Raw genomic sequence first — 19616 nt, forward strand, 5'->3', positions numbered from 1 at the left:
CGAGGTTTGTTAGGGAAGACAGTTTGGATCAATTCTGCTTCAAGTACAGAGGATCCCATCCGTGGGATTGTCTTTGCTCAGGGACCAGGCTGCACATGGTGGGTAATGCAGAAAGATGGAACCACACGATGTGTACCCCAAGGAGATTTGATTGTTGGGTGAGAACCGTGTGTAATTATTGCTGTGTGCTGAATGGTACTGCCACTGTATGTAGCTGTATATTGCATATTGTTTTTATATAGATGTATGTGTGTGTAGAGCTGGAGTATACATTAGTTTTAGTAAATTGACGATATGGGGATAAGGGCTGGAATGTCCTAGGGTAACTTTATGATGCTTGTATCCCCAATCGTCTGTTCTGTTTGTGCTGTATATTGAGTCCTGTGCCTTTAAGACTGGTTCTAAGAGCAAGGAGAAGCGCGGAGTTTGTTTTGAGAAAACTGCCTGACTCCTCCACATTCTTCTGCTCTAGACGGTGTGTTCGGCAGAGGCTTGGAGAGACTTCAGGACAGAGATTTTTTTTGCTTTTAGTTAGTTTCAGCTAGCTAGGGCAGAGAAGTTCCCTGGACTGGTTTTTTTCCTTTTTCTTGGAACTGTTTAAACCTGCTCTGGACTGAAAACCCAGGGGAGCACTGGGGGCTGCACCTGCAGCCCACTGGGGCCTGGACCTCGGCATTTTCCAGCAGCGCCAGAGGGACTGGGACTGATGAGAGACTGAGAGAGAGAGCCGAGCTACACCCACGGCAAGGACTTTGTCAATTTGCCATCTCACTTCAGAAGGAGAGGTTTTATTGTTTCATATTATTCATTCTTTATACTTGTATGCACTTTATTTGTTTAGTAAAATAGCTTTTTCCACTTTTCTCCAAAGAGGTTTTTTTTTTCGGACTGGTTGGAGGGAGGGGCCACTTGGGTTTGCTTCCCAGAGGGATCCTATACAGGGGTTTTCCCCCAAATTTGTCTCCAAACCAGGACAGGTTGTTATCTTCTTTTCTTTGTGCTAGAGCCGGGATTAATACACGGGAGTAGCAGTTTTATGTGCGGACTCAGTGTTTAATTCTTATCTGTAGTACAGCCTCACGAGTCGTGCGCTCTAACTAACAAGGTAGAAAATGGAGCCGTCTCTAGCTCCTTCCAAGGTCTTTTAAGCACTAATTGCCCAATAACGAGATGACACCTATATTATTTTTACTTTTAATCCAATAACTGACCACCCAAAGTCTACAATGCAGACCTTTTTCACCCAGTTATAAAAAACCACCTGAAACCAAGAAGAAGGTGAAAAAGGTGAAGAAGAAGGACATAGACAATGCCTTAAATCCTCCATATTGCCCCATATATATTACTATATACTAAAACCTTAAATTCTAAGTTTTTCACCCTATGAGATCACACAATACCATTCAAACTACACACCCACAACCCCAGTGCCATCACTCAACTTCAGAAGCCTCTTCCACAGCCTCAGGTCAAATGTAGTGCTTGCTTGAGGGTCAGTGTCTTTTAGCACAGAAAGCCTGAAATTCTCAGTTTCCAGAATTCCAACAGGAGGACAATGACACCAAAGCTCGTTGGTTCTGGTGAAATATATAATTTTTAGTTGACACTGTTCCTCATGCATGTTCCTGAACTTTCCTATGCTCCAGTGGAGGATATGTCTGCCAGATTTTGGCTGTAGAAACCAGGAACAGAAGACATGCAGAATGGCTGATGTGCAGTCTGTGCACATAGAGATCTGGGATATATCATGCATGTTTCCTAGAGAGCCACAGTGTGCTGGTCAGCCATAGAGCCTAGGAGGACCACTAATACGGCTCATTTCATCCTTGTTCTTAAGTCAATCAGTCTTTTGACTGCCAAAAATAATAACCTGTTAAGATGTTAAAGCATGGCAAATTACATCACTTTTAGAAATTCATACACAGCCAGCACCTTTCCAAGTTTTAAGTCAAGTTTGAGGGAATGGTACAATCAGCTTCAGGAATCAAAACTCATATGTGTCCTTAATGCATTGATTTTCTGTATAACAAATCTCATTTTCCCTGAACGTTTCCTGTTTAAAAAGAGTTCCACTGGATACCCAAATCTACCCAGTCTTACGAGATTGGAAAAACAAATTGTTCTTCAGTGAAACAGACAGTCTGCTCTTTCAGCACTTCAAATAGTCTCCTGTTATCAGGAGAAAACAGATTAATCTTTTAGTAACAGCTTTTTTAAAAAAGAGAACATAAAAGCATTTGTGGTAATTGTGGACATAGGATGTGGATTTAATTAGCATAGCCAGTTTGATAACCAAGATGCCTTGGCAAGAACAGAGCTTTGAAGATTACAGGAAGATTGGATCAAGACTGGCAACAGGAAAAGAAGATTGAATCAATCTCTGCAAGCAAAAGATGTAAAATGTATGTTTGTTTGTGTGATGTTTAACCTAATAATTGTAGTAAAAATTACTACCCTTCCTAGAATGATATATAAACATTTGTAGCTCACAGTAAAGAACAAATTCTGACTACCAGTCAGTCTTCCCATCTCTCTCTCAATCGTCGATAGGTAATCACATGTCAATAGAAATAGCCTGACGTTTAGGATACTTGCACAAAGAATTCCAGTTTGTTTAGGAGTACAAAAGATGGAACAATTGAAATGTTAAACTGTAGCACCAGTAATATTTACTTTCCTAAAACCAAATCCTAAAGACTGGAAGGAACTTAGAGCAGGAACATTGTGCTTACATTGCATTTAAATAGAAAACAATGAGATGGTCACACTTGAGACTGCAATTCAATAAAGTCTGGGCAAATTTGCTGTTCTACTGGAAGAGTACTGGGACAGGTCACATAGCTTGTCAACCTTCTGGATTTCATTCATCCTGTTTCCTCTTCGGCTTTTTGGGATTCCGAGATCTGCTCTTTGCTTTGCAGAGTGGACATATGGGTGCATTCCGATGGATTTGTTGGTGACATGACAAACATGCCTGAAATGCAATTGCAGCCTCTTGTTACAAACATCAAAGTGGCATTGGTACATGGATTATTGAGTATCACACTCTAAGTTACAGTACAGACAAAAGTCTCCTTGCCTTCAAAGGCAAACTGATGCTACATTCTGTACAATCTAGGTATGTGGATTGTAATTTCAGGCCAACTGAAAAACAGGAGCATCTCATTGAATTAAAATTACATTTCCACAGACATGTGGTTCATAAATGTATCAGTAACTTTAAATTCTATTTTGTGTTAAATGTTACAGTGATGTTTTAAAGGTGTTTACCTATCTAATAGCTCACTGAGTCAGAGAAGTTACAGTGATGGCCAACTGCAATGTCATAGAATTGAAGGCAGGAGCAGATGATTGGATGAATTCCACATATTTAACACAAGGTACAGAACTCTGCCCTTTTGCTCCAGACTAAGCCCTTTAATTTGTTTGACTGAAGCTTATTACTTGCAGAAAGGCTTTTCAATTGCCTAACTACAGATAGTAAGTGTATTACTTTGGGGTGTACCTACATCAGTTTGCCTTCTTAGTGACTCTTTGGAACCTGGGGGGTATGAATGCCCCTATGCAACTACTTAACTCTTCTCACTACATAAGGAGCTGAGTAAAACTGCCACTTAAGTGCCTGTGGTTATGTCACACTAATCCACATGTTACTCTTGAAGATCCCAAGTGCAGAAGCAATCACCTGTGGAGCGCTTCTGTTCTGAGGAGGTGGGAACCTGATGTAACTCCCTTTTGTGTTAACCCCTCCCTTGACCCAAACCCTAAAACTCCACCCCTGGTATGCCCTATAAAACCCCATGACCCCGCCTTTGCTGGGGCTTTTCATCTTCATCCCCCTCCCCGGCCCTGGGGGAAATAAATGGATTCTCAAGCTTAACTAAACAGAGACTCGTCCCGTGTGTTCCCATGCCAGCAGCTGTAACCTCCCTGGACACAATGAACTTTGTAGCTATGCGATGCTATAATCACCTTCCCTGGTAATTTATACCATCAGTAATTTCCCTCATAACATATGTGCATTGCTTTTAATATGACTCCATATGGCATTAACTAAGAGCCACTACTTTTTCTTTTGCCAAGATTTTTTTCTCTTTCTTACATGCCTTGCTCCCACGTGAAACACAAGAGGAGTGGGAATTGCCTACATCTCTGCTGAGGGTGACTCTTAAGTCCTAAAAGCTTCTTATCCTTAACCCTTGATGACTGGTGCTACTACTTTAGTCTAGTGCTTGCTCTTGTTTTAAACCACTGCAAGGAAAATCAGAATCAGGACACATTTTTCCTTTTCACAAATATTGATCACTTTCTAAACATAATGCATTCCAATAACAAAAGAGAAAACCCAGCACATTCCATCTCCTGACCTTCATTGGAGGTGGCTGCTGTCTGAAAGTTGCTGTCTGTCTGGTATCTTGCTTCCTGGCCACTTGCAGCTGTTGGGCAGCTGCTGCAGCTGCAGCCAAAGACTCTGGGATGGGAGGCTCCTGTGGTTCTGTCTGCCATTCTGCTTTTTGTTTTTCAAAGTAGCTAGACAAAAGAATGACAAACAAAAAATGCAGCTACCTTCTGGAGTATTTCATTAGTCTGTAAAGGATATTTGGTGTTAAAATACAGTGGATCACATTTCCCTATCATGTTCCTCCATTAGAGTCAAACTGCCAAATTGCCTACACATTGACTAGTTCATAAATAGAATATGTGGTGTTTTCTTCTGCATTTCTACACTTCAGCCAGATTCCAGACTGGATATAAATCAAGTAAGATGAAAAATAGACAACAGTTTCAGATGCACCTCTGTCAAACAGTTTTTCTATTTTATTCTGTTAAAATTAATAATTTTTGTACACAACAGATTAATAAACAGATTAATACATTATTTGTAGTGTCAAGGTGTTTGGAATGTAAAACAACATTTCTATAGAAATATAAAGGAAATCTTGAAAACTATGTGCCTGTGAAAACTGTGCTAATTGTGCTGGGCAATAAGAGAAATATATGTTTATTAAAACATCCCTTCCATTTAAAACTGATCTGTTAAACAAAAGACACTGTTCTTTGAATAGTAGCTAATTCTGTCACTCTCCCCTGCTTAGGTTATATGTAAAAATGAGACTCTGATTTATTATCCAAATCTATTCCACATCTAATGGAAACTTGTTGACAGTCACAGGTATTTGGCTAAAAGCCACTGCCATGTGCAGGCAGCAAAAAGTAAAACTCTGACTAGCAGCAGCACAATCCAGCTGAAGAATACTTGGTTTGTATCCCTCTCATGTATTGCCTCCTACAATTGCTTGCTAAACAAGTAATTTTCAGAGAAAAAGAAAAACCTAGAAAAAGTATAAAACCTAGAAAGCCAACCACCCTTGAATGTTTACATGTGGTATGTAGAGTTTGCAGCTTGGAATAACCTAAATTTAACTTGGAACAAATTCAGACTGAATGTTATCAAATACATGTACTCCACATCTCTTTTTTGTTAACTTTTGTTTTTCATGCTTACTTCTTGGGTTTGTTTTTTTCCACCTACCAACAAAATTAAAATGAGAAAATGACCAGTAGAATTAAAAGAAAGTATAAAGCCAGATAATATTTGCTTTGGAGACTTACTCAAGGGACAGTTTCTCTTCCTCTTCACATAGGTCTGGCAGCCTCTGCAACCCCAGAGTCATTCTCAGGGCATCTACATGCTCCTTTAGGGGCTTGTACTCCTCATGGAGCCGGCGAGTAGATTCCAAGAGCTTGTTAAGATCGTTCTCAGACTGCTTGATAGTGTTCTCCATCTGAAACAGGAGTTTGGGCATGTTTTTAAAGAACTGTTCCTCTCTGACTGAGCAACAGATTGTATCAGAAAGAAGAGATTTTTCTCACTCAAGTCAGAAGAGATTTGAGACAATGCAATAGTAAAGCAAAGATAAGGTATTGGGAGGATGAAAAAAGAAGAAGCAACAGAAAGTGACATATGAGATGCATTTTCATTTTAAAAAGGTGCACTCAACCTATAGGACCTTCTGAACAATAGAAAAGAGAGACAGGCTACAAATAAAGTTGGCATGTGAGGAGCTATGGAAAACTCTCAAGAGACATTAAAAAAGAGCTTAAAGTAGCATAAACTAATTTTATGTGTTTCTGAGTTCAGAACACTGACTGGCAGAAGTTAACAAATAAGTGAAGGAAAGGTTTCTGCTTCTCTTACTGCAGCAAGTGGGAAAAGCAGCAGAGAAAGACAATCTGACCGGGAAAAGAGAGGAGGATGAAACAGAGGCTGAGGTTATGCAGCTGGATAGCAGACATTTGAAGTCATAAATAAATGCAGTCTTCACATTCAGTAATAGCTTGTACATTTTTACTTGCTGGAGCTTTTTTCTTCTGGTGCAACACAGAGATACCTTCAGAGCTAAAAACCCCATGTAAGTGCCCTAATATGACATAAAAAATGTATTTAAAAATATATTCCCTATTTAGCCCCTCTAACTGGCTAATCTTAGCTGTTTATAAATTGGTTTTTTTTTCCTTATTTGAATTAATTCCCTTCAGGCTGGTGCTTCTTGATGTTTGGTGATTCCACTCTGTGATGAAGGTCAGCTCTTACTGTGAACTTAACAAACACTATGTATTTTCTCAAAATCTCTTAGTCTCACCTAGCTGCCAAAGTTTCTGTTTCTTGGTGCCAAATGAGAAAAGACTAACAGGAAGAACTGTTTTCTATGGGACAGCTGGAGTGGTATCACTGGCTACTGGAAAAGTCATAGCCACAATAGGCTTGGTTATCTATCTATCCTGTCGATGCAACAGCTTATTATAACAACATATCCTGCCCTACAAAGGGAAAAAAAAAAACAATTATCCTGAGGTAAATTTACTTTTCACTCTCTGTAGGATCCTAGGATAGTGTTGTAAAGTCCACATTATTGAACCAGTGACGGTTCACTTGTGCACAATTCCACAACCTGTGGAATGATTCATATCCAGCTGTGTCTTAGTCAGACTGTCTGAGCTGGGCTGTCACATACCACATTAATGTCAGCGTGGATCAGTCGCAGCTCCTCCACGTGGGCCATCTTCTCTTGCAGCAGCAGGTCCATTTCCTGTTTATATTCTTTCAGGTGCCTCTCCTCAGACTCCAGGGCTTCAAATTCTGCTTTCAGTCGTGCCTTTATTTTTTCCATCTGCAAAGTCTTATTCCTGAATCCCAGTGATAATTAAAAAGAGAGACAACAGTAAGTCACTGAAACTTATTTTTGTGAGGTGTCAGTTTATATGGGATTAGATAGATGAAAGAAGGCAATAGCAGCAATAGACAAGAATGAGACTAAATGTGTCTGAGAGAAGGTGAGGTACAAGGAGAATACTGAATTCTAATGCCAGCTCTTCTGCTGAGCTTTTCAGTGGTAAGAGAATTCTTGTACTGAATTATGAAATCAATAGAATGTTGCCAGGTTTTAACAGAGCATGGCAGAAAGCAGGATCAGTCACTTGGACAATTAATTATGGTTACATATTCCAAATGTCATAGCTAGTAATATGACCTGGGTTCTCCCCTCTCTCACTTCAGGAGTTTATAAAGCTGCAAGAGATAAAAACAATATCATAACTTCTATAATATGCATTCAGAAGCAGGCGGTCTCAGCAGGGATAATATGAATGAAGGAGATTTAAAACAGAACAGTTAAAAAATTCCTGTTTCCTCTCTTGTATTTATGACATGTGTCTGCATCTCTCATCAGTAAATTCACTCTCATTCTCTTTTATCTCCTCCCAGTCAGAACACTGAGTCTTTAGGTATTTACTTAATTTTATGACTGGGTTATTTCTGTGGAAGTATTTAATGCATATAAATCATCATGTGCATATATGTTTGGATTGTGGGCATACAGTGGATTTACTGAAAGCAGTATTCCCTTGACTACAAATTATATGTATTTATCTATAGATACAGATATGGATATCAGATTCCAGATTCAAAATCAGATTCCCACATCCCTTCAAAACCCAGCTAAGCTGCCTTTAATACATGATAGAGATCAACTACACAAATGGGCAAGTTCTTTGATTTTGTTCATGAAGACTTCTTTCCCCCCGTCTGTAGAATACATACAGTGCAGATTAAAGTAGTCTGCTAAATCTATCAATGGTGAATCTGTAAACATAGGGAAATCTCATGTTTATTTTGAAGGAAATTCTTCATAGAATGCAAGCTTCTTTTAAAAGATTTGGGAATGAATAAATAGGTTTATTTGATCAGATTTTGTTAAAGGTGACTCAAAATGGACATCAGTGTTGCAAGTAGGACTGGATTTTTGACACTGATATTTTTTTATTTAAAATACATTCAAGCAAATTTTGATACTTGTTGGGGTTTAAGTCTCCTGGAGAATTTTTTCCCCCCTCCCAAGTTGCTAAGAGACTAAGTGCTGAGTGCTTAACGTAGACAAAAGGACTGATAACTTAGTTTTGGGGGAGGGAAAAAAAGCTCCCGGAGAGAGCGGAGGGTGGGGGGATCTCGCGGCTTTTCTTTTCTTCTTCCGGGGGGGAGCACGGATCGGGCCACGGCTGGCTGCTGCGGGCCACGGCTGGCTGCTGCAGTCCACGGGTAACGAAGGAGTCTGGTCCTGGGAATTCTACCATCTGTTGGAGTATCCAGGAATTCGGAGTTTCTTCGCTATCCTGCTAGATTTTGGGTGAGACCGGGTCCCGCCGCTGCGGCTTCTCCAGCACTGCCACCTCTGCCTGCCGAGGACACCCCCTGCCTGCGGAGGACAGTCCACCGCGCCCGGCTTCCAGCCATCAGCGCCGGAGCTTCCACCGTTTGTCCTCGGGGTTCCTAGTTCTGTTCTACTATTGTTATAATTGCTGTTGTTTTTTGTATGTCCTGTTATATTTACTAGTAAAAGACTGTTATTCCTTTTCCCCATAGCTCTGACTGAAAAGTTTTATTTTTTAATCTTCCAAATTATAATAACACGGAGGGAAGGATTCAAATTCCTCATTTCCTAGAGAGGCCTGCCTCTCCTTAGCAGACACCTGTCTTTTCAAAACCAAGACAATACTTCATTGTACACTAAAGCTAAACATCACCTTAGCTCTACCTTATGCCACAAAATAATAGCAAAAATCCATCAAGTGCAGTTTATATATCACCTCTGAATATGTGATCAGAAAACTGAATGCACTGTAAATTTCCAAATACAGGCTACCACTCTCACTGAAAAAAAATCATTTAAATTAAGTGTTACAGTAATTGGACCACACACTGTAGTAAGCCATACTTCAATTTGTTTTCTGAAACAGAGCCTGTGTACCAGTTGAGTAGAAAATCATTGTTCTTACACTGTCACATCTCTTTCTACAAATAGTTTGGGGATACTAGACAAAGAAATATTTTTGCTTGACCTTTGTTCACCTTTGTGGTATTGTGTGAAGAAGGCTGAGGCCCATACTCTTGTTATAAATGAGGCGACTTACTCCTTTATTCCATTTTCAAATTAAGCAATTTATTAATTTTGTGTTCAGCAAAAAGTGGGCAAGCCAGCACTGGGGTATGTGGGGAGTCTGCGCTCCACCAACATGTACAAATTCAGTTCTCAAGCAGTAGTCTTTTATACCATTTTAGGCACTTCACTTCCCAAAATTTTTTTTATTATTATTATTTGCTTTTTTTTTTCATAATCAGCAGTTGTGGTTTTCAAAGATCTGTTGGGGAGGTGGTCTGAGATGGTCTTCTGATGTCTCTCCAGCCTCCTATTCTTTTTTGTTTACTTTTTTTTTTTCCCATTAACATTATTTTTGGCTATACAGTTTGCTTAAACAAGCATATATATTTTGTTAGTCAGCTGAGACATTAAATTTGAAGAATTAGGGATTTTAGGAAAGTTAAGATAAGAAGTTGCTGAAACAGCTGAAGTAGATAGGCAAGCTTTGTTCACAGTTAACAGAAGCCGGATCTTAGATAAGATATCCCGGATTTAGTAAATCATTGCTTGTCAACTTTATGTTTATGTAGCTGTGCTTGTAATGAAAAACGAAATGTAGTAAATAGGACATAAGATAGCTGCAGATTTCCTGCTTAAAGGACCCATTGAACACAGGAAACTGTAAGTTCTACCAAGGATTCATTTGTCACGAATGCATTGAAAAGGTAGAAAGGTCAGGATGAGGAAGACTCATCTTACTTCCTCATTTTGGGTGACCCCTCCCCAGAATAGACCCCCGACTCATTTTAGGAGACAAAGTACGCATGCTTAATAGCCTTTTTGCCAATTAGCATACCAAGCGAGGAATGGGAGGTGACAGGGGTATGAATATGCATTTGTATTTTGGGTATTCAACACTTTTGTAAATAAAAGGCTTTGTAATTACCTGTGAATTTGGCAGTGCAAATTAGGGAACTATCCCGCTGTGCTGCCCGGCCGTAATAAACATACACTTTCTGACTTTAAACTGTTGGAGAGTTTTTGTCCGTCACAGTTGGGCATCGATACTAGATCAATACCTATATTTCTTTAATAAGTCATTTTGACTAGCCAGGTAGGAGACTGCTCTCTCTGGCCATGGGGCCAGCGGGGTCCAGGACCCCTCTGGGTGCCCACCCGGAATTTTCTGGGAAGGGGGCTCCTGCGGTCCCGCTGACTACCTGGGGAAAGACCAAAACCTGCTGGAACTACGGACAAAAGGTATGTTTATATGTGAAAAGAGGTACCTTGCTATAGGTGGTTGGTAAGACACTGAGAGACGTCTCGTGCACAACATACGCCTCTTGGGTTTGTTTGTAAAAGTTGTGACAGCTCTGCGGAGCTTGGTATCAGTGGTTTGGTAGTCCGTGTCCCGTAGTGGGGACAGCGGCAACCTGTCTTTGTTGTGTCATCTTGCAGTTTAAAGATGCCTTGGTAACCCGTGTCCCATGAGGGGGCAGCGGCGGCAGTGAAATAACTGGTTTTGTTGTTGTGTATTAGGAGCAGTGGTGGCTCCGGTTACAGTTTGTGGTTTAAAGGTACCTTGAGAATCCATAATCCAAGTGGCTAGCCCGTTTTTGGGACGCGAAGGGTCCCGTTGTGGGTCGCGGAAAATCCATATTGCGGCCCCGCGCGCGCCGGGTGTGTGTGTGAACGGATCCGTGTTTTGTGGTCTCGCGGTTTTGTGTGTTTGTGTGTTCAGGTGTGGAAGAATTATTGGTGCACCGTATGTATCGTGGTCTGTGAGAGTTTGTATTGTAAGCGTTTTGATTTGTGTGATTTTAGAGTGTGTTAGTAACCTGTGTAAGTGTTTTTAGGAGTTTTGCAAGCTTGAAGTTGTAAAAGCCTTTTGAATTCCCCGCCTGAGCAGCGGAGGGATCCCTCTGTTTGAGAGAGCGGAAGGATTTAAAGTGTGTGTATTGTAGCCAGATTGTGTGCTGGAGGGGGAATTAGACTGTGTGTGAGCTTAAGACAGCGTGTGCTTTGGCAACAAGATTTTGCTGACGTTTTGTTAGGTGAAAAAAGCATTTGTGTAAGTTTAAATTGTTTATTTTTTGAGCTAAAAGGAGCAAGCGGCTAAGGAGGTTTGAAACCTGAGCCAGCCCCAGCAATCGTGGGTGTGTGGGTGTGTGTGTGTGTGTGTGTGTGTGTGGGGGTGTGTGTGTGATTTGTTACCCTGGTAACCGCAGGGGTCCATGCTCTGCAGCCTCGGGCCGCGTCTCTAAACTCCCTGTAAAACCCTAAGAAGTTTTTTTTGGCGAGTGAGTGTTTTAGTTAAAGAAAAAAAAAAAAAAAAAAAAAAAAAAAAAAAAAAAAAAGTTATGGCTTGTTTGTGAGGCTTGCAGTTGCTAGTGTGTGCTAATATTTTAAAGTCCTGGTGGTGTAGTCCCTAACCACAGAAGAGTGGAGAGGCAGCGTGGGATCAGGGTTACCCCCCCCCCCCCCACCTCCTTCTCACGGAGGGATTTGTGTGTGGTGTCTCGGCCGAAATCCGTAGGATTTTTCGGCGAGACCTTGTTGAAACTTCTGGTGGAGTGTGTTTGGGGTCGTGAGGGACCCCTGGCTATTTTCTTTGCGAGCCTAAAACAGTTGGTGTTTGGAGTTGGGTCTCTCTGAGGAAAGGCTTTGATTGTGTGCAGAAAGCAGAGAGCCCAGAACTTACGCCCAGAGCTGGCAGAAATAGCCGAGAAATTTTTGGTGCTGAGATATGATTAAGCAGCATTCACCTGATTGAGCAGATCTGCAACTGCTACTTGATGCTTTAACAGAAACTGAGAAGCAATTAGTTTTGAAAGTGGCTGGGGATCTGGCTGGGGATGATTGTGGGACAACACAGGAGGATGTTCAAGATGTATTTCCCCTTCAAGACCCAGGTTGGGATCCTAATGATGATGAGGGGTTAGGACAGTTAAAGAGATACCAAGAATTGATAGTAAAAGGGCTAGAAAGAGCAATCCCCAAAACCATAAACTGGTCAGCCTTATATGCTATCAAACAGGGCCCCTCTCAAACACCTGAATTTCTAGATCACCTGCGAGACGCAATGCGCCGACACACCACCCTGGATCTGATGAAGGAAAACAGCAATTAATAAATTTATTTTTAGGACAATCCACAGGAGACATCAGGCGGAAACTCCAAAAGATTCGGGGTCCAAACAGCCGGAATTTAGAAACTTTACTAAATAGAGCATAAAAAGTTTTTAGTAACCAGAAAGAAGGATATAAACAAGGGATGAAGAAATTAGTAGCAGTAGTAAAAAAGGAGAAAAGAGAAAACATGGGCAAAGTCCACCAAAGCAAGGACCATCCCGACTAGGAAAAGATCAATGTGCATTTTGCAAGAAATTTGGTCACTAGAAAAAAACAGTGCCCAGAATTAAGAAAGAGTGATAAACATAATGAAAAAGTGATCAGAAAAAGAAAAAATTAGTTGCTCATGTAAAGAAGGACTCAGGGGGACCAGAGGGCCCTACCCTAGGAGACCTTCTGGTTATAGTCAAACTGGGGAACAAAAAAAAAGACGTGAAATTTTTGATAGACACAAGGGCAACATTTTCAGTGTTGAATAAGGCCCTAATACCTGTAACCAATGACTATGTTATGGTAAAGGGGGCAACTGGCCAATCTGAAAGAGCTTATTTTTGCAAACCATTGAAGTATAAATTGGGAAAGCAGTGGGGCATCCATCGATTTTTATACATGCCTAATGCTCCAGCTGCACTTTTGGGCAGAGATTTGCTAGAGCAGCTGGAAGCAAGAATTATATTCAAAAAAAAGGGAAATTAGTTTGGAGGTAAAGGATCAACAATCTGTAGAACTGTTAAGCTTAATGCTAATAACCAAAGAAATTGAAGTGGCAAGTGAAAAGGAAAATTTTAGGAAAATAATGGATCAAGTATTTCCAGGGGTAGGGGCCTCCAATATACCAGGAAGAGCAAAGAATGCACTACCAGTGCAAATCAGGCTTAAAGAAGGAGGACAGCCAGTAAAGGTTAAACAATACCCCCTAAAGAAAGAAGATATAGAAGGGGTTAGCCCAATTATTGAGAACTTTCTGCAGCTAGGACTACTGAGAGAGTGTCAATCTGATTTTAATACTCCTATTCTGCCAGTAAAGAAACCTGATGGGTCATACTGATTAGTACAAGATTTAAGGGCTGTTAACAAGGTAACTGAAGACTTGTATCCAGTGGTTGCCAATCCCTACACCTTGTTAACCCGTTTAACACCTGAACTAACTTGGTTTACTGTTCTAGATCTAAAGGATGCTTTCTTTTGCCTCTCTCTCCATGAAGCCAGCCAGAAAATTTTTGCATTCGAGTGGGAAAGCCCTAAGACTGGAAGAAAAACTCAGCTCACATGGTGTGTATTACCGCAGGGGTACAAGAACTCCCCCACTATATTTGGGGAACAGCTTGCCAAGGATTTAGAGTCCTGGGAACCTCCACCAGGTGAAGGACAGTTACTCCAGTATGTGGATGATCTCTTAATAGCCACCCAGACCCAGGAGACATGCATGGACTGGATGGTAAGCCTCCTAAACTTTCTAGGCCTTCAAGGGTATCGAGTATCCCAGAAGAAAGCTCAAATGGTGAGGCAAACAGTCATTTACCTGGGTTACAAAAGTGAGTGCTGGACAAAGGACTTTGGGGCAAGATCACAAGGAAGCAATATGCCAGACCCCAAAACCTCCGACAGTGAAAGAATTAAGAACCTTTTAGGCATGACAGGGTGGTGCAGACTGTGGATTTATAACTATGGGTTGCTTGTTAAACCTCTGTATGCCTTGATCACAGAAGGGAGCAGAGATCTTCAGTGGACAAAAGAAGCAACTTGAGCCTTCAACCCACTAAAGAAGGCCCTTATGTCAGCTCCAGCCCTGGGACTTCCAGACGTGAGTAAACCATTTTTCCTGTTTTCCCACAAGAAGCAAGGGATTGCCTTGGGAATATTAGCACAGAACTTAGGCCCATACTGGAGGGCAGTGGCCTATCTTTCCAAACAGCTGGACACAGCAGCCACAGGATGGCCTGGGTGCCTCAGAGCAGTAGCACACAAATTCACCCTAGGCCAGAAGATGACTGTGCTAGTATCTCACACAATGTCTGCAGTCCTTGAGACAAAAGGGGGACATTGGCTCTCCCCACAGAGATTTCTGAACAAGATGATGTTGAAATTGTGGTAACTAACATTGTGAATCCAGCTTCCTTCCTCAGAGGGAGTATGGGAGAACCAGTGATCCATGAGTGCCTGGAGATCATTGAAGCCACCTACTCCAGCCACCCGGATCTGAAGGGCACCCCGCTTGGGAATGCTGAGACCTGGTTTACTGATGGAAGCAGCTATGTCATCAGTGGAAGAAGACATACTGGGTATGCAGTTACCACAAGCAAGGAGGTAATAGAGTCTGGACTATTAACATCTACATGGACTCAAGGTATGCATTCAGAGTGGTTCATGCTCATGGAGCCATCTGGAAGGAAGGAGGACTGCTGAATTCACAAGGCAAGAGTATTAAACATGCACAAGAGATACTGAGGCTATTAGATGCCGTACAGCTACCTGAGAGAGTAGCCATAATGCACATAAAGGCACACCAAAAAAAAAAAAAAAGTGAGCTCTGAATTGGAAAAAAGGAATATGCTGATGGACAGAGAGGCAAAAGATGCAGCAAAAGTTGAGGTACCTGATAAGGCTGTTGAGGCAGCATTGATTCCAGATGAAAAAATTTCTATTGAAGGTAACGCAATGTACAATAAGAGAGATAAGAAACTTATCAAAGTAGAAAAAGCAAGTTATAACCAAGAAGGATGGGCTGTAACAGAAGAAGGGAAACTTGTAGTACCCTCCTATTTGTTGTGGTCATTAGTACAGAGGGAACATGAGAAAACACACTGGGGAATAGATGCCCTGTATAACCATTTGAAAGAAAGAATCATGGCCAGGAAATTGCAGGGCACAGTGATACAAGTAACTCGTCAGTGTAGTCTTTGCCTCCGAACTAACCCTAAAAATACCCCAAAGCCTAAAGTGGGACAAATTGGGAAAGGTTGTGGACCTGGGCAACAATGGCAAATTGATTTTACTGAACTGCCCAGGAAGGGAGGGTATCGTTACCTATTGGTGTTAACTGATACCTTTTCAGGATGGCCAGAAGCCTTTCCTGCCAGGACAGCTGAGGCCTGAGAGGTGACCAAAGCGCTGTTGCAAATATGCAGCTGGAACTCAAAACAGAGAACTAGATGGGCCAGTACATGATGTGCAACCTGGGGATTAGGTGTATGTCAAGTCTTTTGCAGAAAAAAACTTGGAACCACAGTGGGAAGGACCATTCCAGGTGCTCCTCACTACCTTCACTGCAATCAAGATCAAAGAACAGAAGGCCTGGATCCATCACTCCCAAGTGAAGAAAGCCCCAAAGAGAATTTTGAAGGTCACACCAGGCGATAACGAACTGAAGCTGAAGCTCACTCGGAACAACAAATAAATAGACTAATAGTTATTATGGACATTATGTGGAAAGTTGTAACTATTGTAGTAAATGCATCCAGGCAAACAGACAACTTCACTTGTGTATATAGGATAAGGTTGTGTCTGTCTTTGGACAGCATGCCCCATCATAAAGATAGACAACCAAATTGTTTATGAGACTCAATTCAATTTGTGTGTTTGCAATTTTGTTAGAATTAAGGGATGTGATTTTTCCTATCGGGAACCTGTAATATCACATCAATAAGATACTGCCTGTGCCCATAGGAATGAATCTGACTTTAGTTGCTCAATTGTTGAAACATCACAAATTGAGAGAAATCTTAAGAGAAATTAGAGACAGAGGGGGAAAAGACATTAATTACGATACACCATGACACAGAGACCATCAAAAGGGTTTTTTAAAGGCTTGAGGAGCACTTGTCTCATTAGGGGGATGTGCCTTTTAAGTGGTCACCAACAGCAACCAGTATACTGAATGCCTTAATCCACCCTATAGTTGTGTCGCTTATTTTGGTCAGCATAAGTTTAGTGTTATCTGTGGTAATACTTGTTTAGAATTAGAAGATGCTGCGACAAGTGGCAGCTTTAACATCACTGTCAAAGGCGTATGGCTTGGTCTTGAGAGACACTAGCTGCACAGCTTTATTAGATGAGGAAGACTGTATACTGAGTAAAAGAATTTACTCATTTCAAAGAAGAAGTGGGGAATGAGACATTAAATTTGAAGAATTAGGGATTTTAGGAAAGTTAAGATAATAGTTACTGAAATAGCTGAAGCAGATAGGCAAGCTTTGTTCACAGTTAACAGAAGCCGGATCTTAGATAAGATATCCCGGATTTAGTAAATCATTGCTTGTCAGCTTTATGTAGCTGTGCTTGTAATGAAAAACAAAATGTAGTAAATAGGACATAAGATAGCTGCAGATTTCCTGCTTAAAGGACCCATTGAACACAGGAAACTGTAAGTTCTACCAAGGATTCATTTGTCACGAATGCATTGAAAAGGTAGAAAGGTCAGGATGAGGAAGACTCATCTTACTTCCTCATTTTGGGTGACCCCTCCCCAGAATAGACCCCCGACTCATTTTAGGAGACAAAGTACGCATGCTTAATAGCCTTTTTGCCAATTAGCATACCAAGCGAGGAATGGGAGGTGACAGGGGTATGAATATGCATTTGTATTTTGGGTATTCAACACTTTTGTAAATAAAAGGCTTTGTAATTACCTGTGAATTTGGCAGTGCAAATTAGGGAACTATCCCGCTGTGCTGCCCGGCCGTAATAAACATACACTTTCTGACTTTAAACTGTTGGAGAGTTTTTGTCTGTCACAGTGGGGTATTGATACTAGATCAATACCTATATTTCTTTAATAAGTCACAGCATACATTTTGCAAATTTCCTAGCATGTCTCAATAAATGTCTTTTGTAGGGTCCTTTCCTCAGGTATTACAAAACCCAAAGTCAGCATGTTAAAAATGTCTTTGTAGAAGCCTTTTCAGCTCATATTTGTTTTACCTCCCCTTGTTAAGTGATTACAAATTTTTCCATACTCAAAAAACCCCAATTTATAACTTATATAAAGAATAGTTTAAAACTTATATTACAAGGTAGTTTAAAGCTTATATTAATTACTTGCAAACAATTATAATTTTATTGTTAAAACAAACTGTTTGCTAAAAGCCTACTGTTTTATAGTTGCTTTGTTAAACCCCACTTTCATGCTTTACTTAGGTAATTTTTAAAACTCTTTTTTTTTATAATAATAATCCCATAGTCTCTGTCCACATTGCTCACAAACACACATGCATAGGTGGGTGCTATTTGATTGGCACGAATCACAATCTGATTTCTCACACTGTTGCCTAATTCCCTTGCTCCATGGTTAAATGTGCTTCTTAGAGATGCTGTAACCAGCCAGAAGACTCTGTAATCCTCTGGGAACTGTGATTCCTCACCAGCCCTCTCTCCTCTCTGATAGCCCGTCTCTGGCTGTCATGTCCCAAAACACTTCTCATCGCTCTGGGGTTTCCCAGTCAGCATGCCTTCCACCTCCCAGCTGCATTCAAAATCACCGTCCTCTCTAACGTGTTTTGGCTTTTGGCTGCACCGCTTCCAACTAAACAGGCAGCTCAGGCCTAATCCTGAAAATCGGTGCCCTAAACCAAGGGGTGGAAATGCCCTACCTAAAGTTATGAAAAACGTTCCCGATGCGGGCACGTGCTGTACCCTGCCTGGCTTTTTATGGCTCTTCCAAAGCATCCTGCAACTCACCCTATAAAGGACGCTTTATACAAATTCCTGGTGTTTTGCACTGCGTGCACCGCAGCCCGAGACAGCTCCGGCCTTGTGGCAGGAGGGGACGGCAGCCCCGGTCCGGTGTGTCCCCATCCCCAGGCGCCCCGGGCGGCGCCAGAAGCAGCAGGGTGGGAGATCTCCAAGGAGTTCCCTCGGTCGCTCCCCGCCTTCGGCCGAAGGGAAGGGCAGGGCAGAGAAGCCGCTAAGGCTCAGCCGCTCCCCTCTGGTCACCCGCACGGATCCACTGCTGCCCGGCGGGCCCTATAACGCCGCCCTCCGCAGGGACTGGATGGATGGATGGATGGATGGATGGATGGATGGATGGATGGATGGATGGCTGTCCTGCACCCTGGTGGGGCTCTGCCAGTGTCTGCAGCGCTGCCCAGCCCTGTCCTGCCCGAGGGTACGTCCGCCTTCGGATTTGTGACTCTGCTTTCCTTACCATCCCCCCTTCCTTCTCAGTCCGACAAGGCTCCTGCCCAGGAGTGAGTGGGGCAAAATAACAGACTCAGAGCCTCATGAATATGAAATACTAATTCAAAGTACCTTTAAAAGAAAAAAACAAAGCAAACAAAACCCTACGACACCCGCGGCCCGACACCACTCCCCCCAGCTGCGCTAGGACTGCTCAGTCCTTCCCACCCGCGCACTCCGCCTTCTCGTGTTATCACTCAGGGCTGGTGCTCTGGAAATGCACGACCATTACCGCCCTCCACTACGCATTCCAGCGATTGCCAGCAGCAGATGCTCCCTCCCTGCTTAGAAAAATGCATTTTGAGCTCTCATCGTAAACCCAGCCGTAGTTTTCTTTCCCTCAGTAGCACATTAGCTACTTTCAGATCCATGCAACTCCTCCGCTCTCCCGAGGAAAAAGCTGCTTCATGTAACCGATGGGGCACAAAGCAGACATACCTGATCTCCTTGATGCTCTCGAGTTTGCACATTATTTCTTGTTCATCTGCCATGCTTTTTACTCCCGATTTACACCTCCCGTGAAACGTGCAAAATGCCGGGGAAAAAAAACCCAAACACAACAACAAAAAAAATTGAAACCAAACCAAAACAAAAAAAAACACATACAATAAACACAATGTAGTCACCCCCTCCTCGTATATGGGCTCTGAGCCTGTGCGGCAGACTCTAGTGGGAGCTGTGGGACTTAGAGTCCAGGTTCCTATTACTGCCCAGGCAGAGAGGCTGCGAAACGACTACAACACCCACAAGGCAGAGCAAAGCTCGCCTGCCCTTCTTCCTGCAACTACATTTTAAATCAGTCACACCTCATTATGCCAAAGGTTGTTAGTAGTGCAAAAAGAGCAGAAGGCTTCCTTCTGAGATCTGTGCAATATTTAGCATTTCATTAAAATAT

The 19616-nt window shown here is 42.0% G+C and overlaps 1 protein-coding gene across 1 annotated transcript; it reads right to left on the bottom strand.

Annotated features, from left to right (window-relative positions):
- Positions 1-529: 529 nt before the first annotated feature.
- ZC4H2 (zinc finger C4H2-type containing) lies at positions 530-19386 on the bottom strand. Its single transcript, XM_040088996.2, has 5 exons — positions 19160-19386; positions 7017-7188; positions 5614-5786; positions 4368-4530; positions 530-2974 (listed from the first exon to the last, which is right to left on the bottom strand). Exons 1-5 carry the CDS (start codon positions 19210-19212, stop codon positions 2861-2863), a joined length of 675 nt encoding a protein of 224 aa, XP_039944930.1. The 5' UTR covers positions 19213-19386; the 3' UTR covers positions 530-2860.
- Positions 19387-19616: the final 230 nt, after the last annotated feature.

This window comes from Hirundo rustica, chromosome W (assembly GCF_015227805.2).
Source record: "Hirundo rustica isolate bHirRus1 chromosome W, bHirRus1.pri.v3, whole genome shotgun sequence".
Taxonomy (NCBI): Eukaryota; Metazoa; Chordata; class Aves; order Passeriformes; family Hirundinidae; genus Hirundo; species Hirundo rustica.